General features: G+C 51.9%; 3 protein-coding genes across 3 annotated transcripts; 2 read left to right on the top strand and 1 right to left on the bottom strand.

The window, feature by feature from the left end:
- Positions 1-802: 802 nt before the first annotated feature.
- ANOM_011581 (C2H2-type zinc finger protein) lies at positions 803-2,445 on the top strand (the record flags this gene model as incomplete). Its single annotated transcript, XM_015556837.1, has 3 exons — positions 803-1,093; positions 1,176-1,575; positions 1,664-2,445. The coding sequence occupies 3 exons, from the start codon at positions 803-805 to the stop codon at positions 2,443-2,445; spliced, it is 1,473 nt and encodes a 490-aa protein (XP_015401054.1).
- A 2,420-nt stretch (positions 2,446-4,865) lies between these two features.
- ANOM_011580 (uncharacterized protein) lies at positions 4,866-5,465 on the top strand (the record flags this gene model as incomplete). Its single annotated transcript, XM_015556836.1, has 1 exon — positions 4,866-5,465. The coding sequence occupies one exon, from the start codon at positions 4,866-4,868 to the stop codon at positions 5,463-5,465; it is 600 nt and encodes a 199-aa protein (XP_015401053.1).
- Positions 5,466-7,272: 1,807 nt separating this feature from the next.
- ANOM_011579 (MFS transporter) lies at positions 7,273-8,994 on the bottom strand (the record flags this gene model as incomplete). The annotated part of the gene is made up of 6 exons (XM_015556835.1): positions 7,273-7,751; positions 7,808-7,910; positions 7,980-8,635; positions 8,694-8,751; positions 8,816-8,836; positions 8,890-8,994. The coding sequence occupies 6 exons, from the start codon at positions 8,992-8,994 to the stop codon at positions 7,273-7,275; spliced, it is 1,422 nt and encodes a 473-aa protein (XP_015401052.1).
- Positions 8,995-9,092: the final 98 nt, after the last annotated feature.

Here is a 9,092-nt window from a genome sequence, read left to right as displayed (position 1 = left end):
ACTATTCTATCAGTTCTTTTTTCTTTTTCCCCCTTCGCCCCCCTTTCTTCTTCCTTTTCATACTTGTTGTGGACTCCGCACCTGTAACTGCACTGTTCCTGACAGTTTTCATTTGATTTTAAAATTTTGTATCTTTCTGAAAATCCTGGTCCCTTTCGCGCATTGTTGACGCGAAGCACTAGCTGCTTTTTTTTTTTCCTTCTAAGCACTGCTGGTTGTTGTTAGACCCACATACACGCCGCCTCGCTGGTGGATCAGAACCATTGACTGTTGACAACGTGCGGATAAAAAGAAGTTCCCACACAACTCGATTTTCCTGGTGGGTGACCGTGGGGAATTCACGATTAAGCATCTCGACCTCATCCTGACTTCTTTTCTGCAGTGGAGTCGCACTTGTTCCTGTACGCCCCCATCATCGACTGCAAGGATCCTTGAGCGTTTGCTGGTTGAGGAATTGATTGTCCGATCGAATTTACCCTCCCGACGTCTCCATATTCCCGTCCTATCACCGCGTTAAGTGGAGGATTCATTCCGCCGGAAGAGGAAAAGCAAAAGAAAAAAAAGTCTCAGTGAGGATAGAGAAAAGACCTTCAGGAGGAAAAACTCTGCAGAAAGTGATCCGTTTCTCGTTTGCAGTCGGAATTGGCAGTCGAGAGCACACGTATCACGCTTGCCTGTTCGTCAAAAGACCAGCCGGCGAAAAGGTTTTTCTCGTTCTTCAATCGATGATCGGGATACCGTGAACTCTACCTCCAGTCCAACCCTTTTCTTCCCCTCCATCTGATATCCTCTCCGCTTCATGATGGATCCCAGATCTCATCCGTCGCGGCCCCCATCCACCAGCTTACCCCAAGGCTCCACGCCTCTCCCGACTACTATGAGTATGCCAATGCCTCAGTACACGATGCAGCCTCAGTACCCCGTGTCCCAGCCTCATACTCTCCCCCCGCTGCAGCCTCATCACAGTCAATCTCCTGCCCCTCACTCCTACATGGGCCAGCCGCCGTACAGGCGGATTTGTCGAGGTTTCCCACCTCTACTCACGATGTTTACGCGTCGTCGACCGCTCCTATCATGCCTCACACCACCGTGGGTAGCCTGCCTCCATCTTCGTTCCTCTCCCACCCCAATCCGCAGGCGCAGCCCCAGCCTTCGCAATATCCTCCACCTCACAGCGTGCTGCCTCCTGCCTCGAGCGCGCAGACATATCCGCAGCCGATCGCGCGGCACCCCCGCGGGACCGGCGGCCGGACTATTCTGGCATGCCTTCCGGTGCTTTCAGCTACTCCGATGGCAAGGGTTCTCCCTGGATGAACCCGGATCCTGTTGCGGGCGCAAACGGTGCCTCGCCCTACGGTGCAAAGGAGCCCCCTCGCACCCAGGTGGTTGGCTCTCAAGGCCGACGCGGAATCCTCCCGAGCGTCCCGGGACGCGCCACGCCAGTCACCAACGGTGTCAATGGTACAGCGAAGAACACCACAATCCCGGCCAAGGATGCCGATGGAAAATTCCCTTGCCCGCACTGCAACAAGACCTATCTCCACGCCAAACATTTGAAGCGCCATTTGCTCAGACGTGAGTTTCCTAGTCCCTATCTCGGAGTTGACGTGAAGTGCGCCGAAAGTTCTTAATTTCGCTGACAAAACTTTGCTTTTTCGCGCAGATACCGGTGACCGCCCATACATGTGTGTTCTGTGCAAGGACACTTTCTCCCGTAGTGATATTCTGAAGCGCCACTTCCAGAAGTGTTCGTTGCGACGCGGTAACCCGACGGGAGCGACCCACTTGTCGCATCCCCAGGCACATTTGAAGAGGTCTCAAGCTGCGAATCCTGCTAAACCGGTTCAGGATGAAGTCAGTAGTACCGTCCCTCCTGCCACTGCCCTTCCGGGTACGGCTTACGGCGAGGGGGCCGTGAACGGTAACGGGCTGGCTTCAGGCCGACCTGGGTTCACGGATCAGCAGCCTCTGGGCTTTTCGATGTCGTCGGTCAATGGGATGAACCGTGGTCAACCGGACGACGCGTTCCCCGCTGGTCAGCCACATCAGAGAGGCCCCTGGCTGGCGGCTCCCAAGCAGAACCCGTATCTGGCGCAACCTGGCCCTGATGTATCTCAGCAGCTGAGTGTTGACCGTCCTTCCTATGAACAGGTAAAACCCCCGGTGGTCCAAGACCCTAAGCGCCCAGTAATGCCTGGGCCCACTCCCAATCACACTGGCGAAATTGACTGGACTTCGATGTTTCAGCCCGGAGCGAATGATGGTTACATCAACCCCGTTTTCCCCCAATCCATGGCATCTGGCCAGGAGCCGATCCATGCTCACGTCGATACCGAACGGAAATTCTATCCTACCACGACCGGTGGTCCCCAAGAAGGTGGCATGAATGGTCTTTACTTGGCTTCGACCACTTTGGCCGGTGATGGTAAGTCGCTTGAATCCTAAATATGATCTTCCGGGTCGATCAGGACGTCTTTGGCTTACACAACGATCCTAGGTACCGTTCAGCCCGCGAGGCAATAGTGGCGAAATGAAACGAATGCGTGACGGTCGACTGCGTTGTTGATTTCGGACATTGTTCGTGCAAATCACGATGGGGCTTTGTATAGTCAAACTTTTCTTTGGTCGGAAAAACTACTAGGCTTCTGAACTATTTCAATGAGTCTAGCTTGCTGAACATAGGCGCCTCGATTGTTCTAATAGGGATCTACGAGTCACTATATGAAATCTGCGTCGTTTCACCGTTTCGGCCTCGGCTGTGCAGGTGCGCTTTGACTGCAATATCGCCGCGACCGAGAATTAAGTACTATCTGAAGAGTGTGGGCTTTGTCGCAAACGTCCAGCGTTGCTCACCCGATCGCCTTCGACTTCCATAACAAATTTTATCTTATCTTTACGAAAAACGGTCACCTGTGTCTGGTTGTTGGGTTTCAAAATTGTGTCAGCATTTTTATACGGCGAGTGCAATCTTGTGGTGGTCCTGGTTCAGTTTTGTTTCTTTCCATCCATTATGAGTGGGCAGATGGGATGGAGTGTGGCTTTTATCCGGCGTCCGACAAATAGACCTGGGCATGTGTTTTCTTGCGTTTGTGTTCCTGTTCAGCTTTGCATCATTTTCTTGCAATGTGCCCTAAAAGATTTCGTGTGGGATGGCCTCTGTCGACTCTTCGTTGCGATTCGCATTGTGTCCTGTTTCATTACTGGTCGACCCCCGAGCAGCCGTGTTCGGGTTTGTTCTGCATAGACCTCTCAACCGTTCTGATTCGATTCGCATGTCGTTCCCCCGACCAACCGTGTAAGTACATTCGAGGTGTTCTGCTCGGACATATGAACTTGAGCTGGACTGAGGTGTTTTTGTTCATCTATGTTGAGTTTCTTTTTTTTTCTGTCTTTTTACTGTGTTCTGGTGTTTGTCATTTTGTGTCTGCTATCCTCCATCTCTGCTCGAATTGTGTGAAAAGGTAGCCATCTGTTTCTTCATACGTGTCGCGGCTGGGTTGCCGGCGGGACGTTGGCAAAGGCTCCTACGCCTCCTACAGTGTTGGAGAGCCTGGTCGGTGAGCGTTTGTCGATGTGCGTTGGGGCATGCCCCTGGTCAGCCCCCCATGATGTGTTATACGTGGGTTGTCTTGCTTGTGTCTATTTGGTTGCATTGTGTCTCGTTTCCTTTTCTCTGGCGGGGGTTTAGGGCAGGTCCTGGGTTGGGAGCGAGGCCACTCGTCTCTGTCGGCCAGGCTGGATGGAGAAAACATTTGGGTGGAATTACAGAAAAAGCGCCAAGGGAATCCAAAATTAGAATATAGACTCCGATCGGATTAGATTCTCGAAGCCAAAAGGGATAATGAGGGAATTAAAAAAGAATGAAAATACAGATCAACTCAAATTTGTTCCATAATCATCATCAGAATAATCAGAGTAATAACAATCTGAGTAATATCTGGATAATGGGACCATCATGCCACCCGGGTACTACTACTACTGACGACTGGCGAGTCGTAGTATTCCGCGAGGTCGTCACTGGATCCCGTGATGAAGGCTTGATAAAGGATGCGCTTCCCGGTCCAGTGACTTCAAGACCCATTTGCCCGGATGGCAGTGGAACCCGAGAATACCCTATGGATAACACTAGCAGTTCCAGACTACGGAGGGACGCATTGTCAGATGCCCACCAAGTCAACCCCACGTTTCTTCTGAACTTCCCCTCCGCGGCACAGTGAATTTGGAGTATCCGATTCGTACGAAAGGGGGGTTTGTGCTGATTCCAGTGACTAATGATTACGACGGTCTGAGAGGAGTCAACTAATCTACGAACTTACCATCTGTATGCCATACAGCAGTGAAGCAGCAGAAAAGCCAAAAACCGGAAAACAAGAGAAGAGCAAGACGTCACCACTGAGTTTCTTTATATGCGTCTCCACTGATTGGCTCCCCGACCACGGGATGCCTCGGAGAAATCGATTGGATTGAATCCGTGCCTCAAAGTTTGGCATCCTATTTTCTTTCGTCCTCCTCCTTCTCAAATCCCTCGCCGCCGACTCGTCGATCGTCATCGCGCTACTATCCACCGTGCTTGTGTCCCAGGGGTACTTGAGTGTTATGTTCGTCTCAGTTGGGATCTTGACCGTTACTTAGTGACCCCTCGCCGGTATTCGGATGATTGCCGCTAACGCTTTCCCTTGTGCCGACCTCCACTCACGTTCTATCTATATCTCGAGGGGCCCTGTCGTTGCCGCGGGGAACCCTTCTTGGCTCCAGATACAAATACAACTGCACTCGACGTTCGTGGTCAATCTGACTGCGACACCATTGCCCAGCCTCTGATTCATGCTATAACGATCTGCTCCGTAAGACTGGTCTTCGTCACGATGTCCACCAACCGTCCATTCCTGGCCAACTTTTTGGCGGCGTTCCGCGCCCAGTCAACGTATAAGGCCGCGGCCGCTGGTTCTCAGTCGGCCACAGCCACCTCCTCGTCTCTCTCGCCGACTCAGATATCACAGAGTGCCCGCGCGATAGCAACCAAGGCAAGCAACTCAGGGGCATCCTCCGAGGCCGCCTCGACGACTCATTATCATCATCATCATCATCACCACTCATCTTCAGCCGCCACTTCCCACTCCCGACCCCACTCACATACCCGATCCCCACTGAATCAATCGTCTCCCGCCGGGGACTCCCCGGTGCCCTCGTCCGCCGCCACTCCTCCCGCTCCCTCGTCCCCGCCAACCCCGGCTTCATCCAACCCTATTCCGATTGCCAATGGGCCGGACCGCCAACGACGCGGGAGCGACAGCTCCAACGGATCGGGCGGGTTCCGAGACGCTCTCGGGCCGGAGAAGTGGTACATTGGCGGGAGGACGCCCGGCGGAGAGGAGCGTTTCTATCGATTAGGGATGGTGACGAAGGGCGGTGGCCGATTAGGTGGGAGCGGTCGAGTGGGAAGTATCGACCAGCTGAGCTTGTGATTGATCTCTCTTTAGCCTCTTTTTTCGTATACAGATCTTGGAACGACGTCTACGGTATCAAAATGTTCGCTTGGCGTTGGGTTTGCACATGAACGGCGTTTGGGTTTTGGATGGGCTGGAAACTGAAAACGTCTTACCCCGGGGATCTTTACTTTTTTTTTTCTTCTCTCCTTTGTCTTTCTCGGGTTGGACTATATGATGATATACTTTGGACTAACGTGTACATGAAGTCTTGGGATTTGGCCTTCAACCTTGTGCGATGTCCGGTTGAGGATGGACCAGTGTTTTATACGATAAAATGTCGAGGATTAGAATGTGGATTTACTGATCTGTTTCCTGCGCCAAGGGGGGGGATTGGTACTTCTTATATTACGCTCTTGAACTCGTTTTACCATTAATTCGATACATACCTCCTGCCGAGAGCTCTGCCCTGCCAATCCCACAAATCGCATGCGCCATCATCTTTCAAACACAATAGTGAACCCGGAACAGGCGATGGTAGAACTGTTCAACAACCACGACGTCAGGTACAACCCCGTAAGACAATAAAACACATATACCAACGCCTCCCATTCGCGGCAACGAATTGATCTGAACCCTCCTCACCACCCTTCACAAAGTAGAAGTTAACATAGTGCACCCCTATCATCACCACACTCAGCCGAGCACCCCTCTCCCAACTCAACATCTCACATATCTCATAAACCTCATTTTATACACTCCCCCAACCCATCATCCACGAACACGGCCTCAACACAAACACCACACCAGGCCCGATAAACCTCACCGCCCCATCAACATGATAATCAATGGATAACCAATCCCCCTCTATCCAAGAAACCAAATCCCCTCCTCCACACCCAGTTAACCGCCCCCCAACTCTCCCTCCACCTCACCCTTCATTAAACCTGGATTCCGCACGGCACAGAGAATACAACTCTCCATATAGCCAGGAACCCCGCCAACTTCAATTCCCCCAATTCTACCCGGACCGCTGATCCAAGGCCCCTCCCCCCCCACCAACAACCAGCGAGGGATATACATCGGACTGAGTCGATGACTCGGGCCCGCTTGTTCTCGGCAAGTCTGGCAGAGTTCTCCGTAATTGACCATTCATCCACTCCCAGTTCCACACTGCTACATTCAAAGTCCAAGTTCCTGTAGGTGGTAGGTTGGGTTTTGGGGTGGTGGTTTGTATGTGATGTAGGATGGGTATTGTTGGACGGATTGTTTACCCTTGTTTCTGGGATGGGGAAGTATGGGAGTATGTATGGGTTTTGGTTGGCTTTAGATTGGTTTTCATGGTGTGGGTTGGCTTTAGATTGAAGGTTGTTGCAATTGGCATTGGGCTTGCATCATACAAAGGTACTATGTACTAGTTTAATGTTAGTGTATATATATAGACGGACTGCATTGATAGAAGATTCACTCTTGGTTTGTGTAGAGGATTCATTTTGGGGGTCTGTGGATAGATAGATCTCTCTAGGGTTTCTTTTGGAGGGTTTACTGTGTTAGTAGTATTAAAGAAGAGTATTGTATATTTGTTGTTGATGTGTTGAGTGTATGTTCAAACATATGTTGTATAGATTAGGAGATAGGGTATTGTTCAGACTCTCTCTCCTGCAAGTCTTGAAGGTACTAGTACCTATCCATACTGGACCCTGTAGTAGAGTACCAACTTGAATTTAGTTAGTATCTAGGTCATTCTACGGAGTACATCCAGAGCTAAAATCCCCAAGTAACATACCATGCATAATATTACAAAAGTATTAATACCCCCCAAACCAAACCAAGAAGAAGAGAAACCCTACGAATCCTCTCCACTTACCAATCTCTCCCTCTCCTCCTCATCTTCCCTCACCTTCTCACCCCCATCACTTAGCCACAACATCGGAATAGCAGTCAGTCCGGCCAATAAGGCCAACGTCCAGGACATATTCTTCCACCCGAACCGATACTCAATAAACCCACCCCAGAGCGGGCCCACAAAGAGTCCCAGAAACTGTGCCATGGTTTGCACGCCGAACGCCTGCGCCACGGCACCCTTCTTGCCGAACATGCCGGGTCGCTCGCGCTCCATGTCCTCGAGGACTTGCTGGGTTTCGACATAGAGGGCGGGCACGCACATGTTCATAAGGAGCCCGATGAAGGTGAGGAGGGTGATGAGGAGGACAATGTGGGAGGTTGTGTTGGATTCGACGAAACGGAGGCAGACAAGGGGGATGGAGAGGAAGAGGAATCCAGTTAGGGTCACCTTGCGGGCACCGTAGCGGTCTGAAAGGTAGCCTTGGGGATGATTAGCAAGGGCCGATGGCTTCTTCAATTCTTGGGTTGGGTCTTACCGAAGTAGGGCTCGAAGAGCGCGGTAACGGCCGAGGGGAGGAATGTTAGTCCTGCGCCTAGTGGTCCCCAGTGGAATCGGGTTTCGACGAATACAGGGATTGTCTGTGTGGTGCGGAGGCCATGTTAGTATTTATTGGAGGCGCTTGGATCTGAGAAAGAAGCATAACGTACTGCATCGAATGCGGAATATAAGAGCCCATGGACTAGGAGAGCCCATGACGAAATCATGACCCGCGGCTGGCGGATAATGAGGAACAAGGCTGGTTTCTTCGACTTGGGTGACTCGGAATCCGATGGTTCTGATGCGTCGCCGAAGGTGTTATATCCCCTGGCATGGGGGCTTGACGAGCTCGTCTCCGAGTCCTCGGGGAGCCACTGACGGGCAACCTTCTTCTCGATGACCGCGACCCGCAGGAGCAAGTCCACGCCGACAATCGCAAACGCCATCGCAAACACCGCTTGGTATCCCGATTTCTCGTAGAGGACCCCGCCCAGCAACGGACCAAGTAGGAACCCCAGCGCAACAGAGGAGCCTAGGTAGCCGATCACCTGGCCGAGATTATCGAACGAAACGGAGTCTGTCAAAAGCGCGAGACCTGCGACGGCGACCATGGCCGTCGCACCGCCTTGCAGCAATCTGGCGACGATGAACAAGCCAACTGTACGCGCAATTGAAAGAATGACCATGGATGCGCCGAGGAGGATGAGCCCGAGTAGGTAAGGGAGTTGGCGGGTGGGCGAGACGTCAACGATGTAACCGAAAATCGGGCAACAAAGGCATGCGACAGCCGCTTCACACATGAGTAGAACGCTGACCCAGTACTCGCCTGTTGGAGAAGTCAATGAGGGGATTGTAGAGATATGAGATTAAAAAGATGCACGAACGGTCTTGGTATGGGACGCCGGCGCGATCAACCAGGGCTGTTGGCATGACGGGGACAATCTGTCGCTGCAGTGAGTAGGTGCATTGTGAAAATACGCGCAATTCGGTCGAAGTCCTCGCTCACCATGGCATATAGATAGTAGTCCTTGCATGTCGTTAGCTATGCTTTCTGCGCAATTCAAAGGCGCAGCCACTCACCGTGAACAATGAGGTCCATACTGTTGCGACAATGAACACCGTCGATGAGCGATATCGTAAGAGCCATGGAGGGCGTTTACACCCTCCGGGAATCAGAGATGTCATTTTGTGGATGCCGAAGGTGTTCCTGGTGGATGTTCGGGAGTGACGTTCCAACAATTCTCGGGGGTGGAGAAAGAGAAGAAAGAGGCTGCGACTCTTTT

The sequence above is a fragment of the Aspergillus nomiae genome, assembly GCF_001204775.2.
Source record: "Aspergillus nomiae NRRL 13137 chromosome Unknown contig00687, whole genome shotgun sequence".
NCBI classification, from domain to species: Eukaryota; Fungi; Ascomycota; class Eurotiomycetes; order Eurotiales; family Aspergillaceae; genus Aspergillus; species Aspergillus nomiae.
Note: the sequence above shows the minus strand (reverse complement) of the source record. Positions and strands in the feature narration are given on the sequence as shown.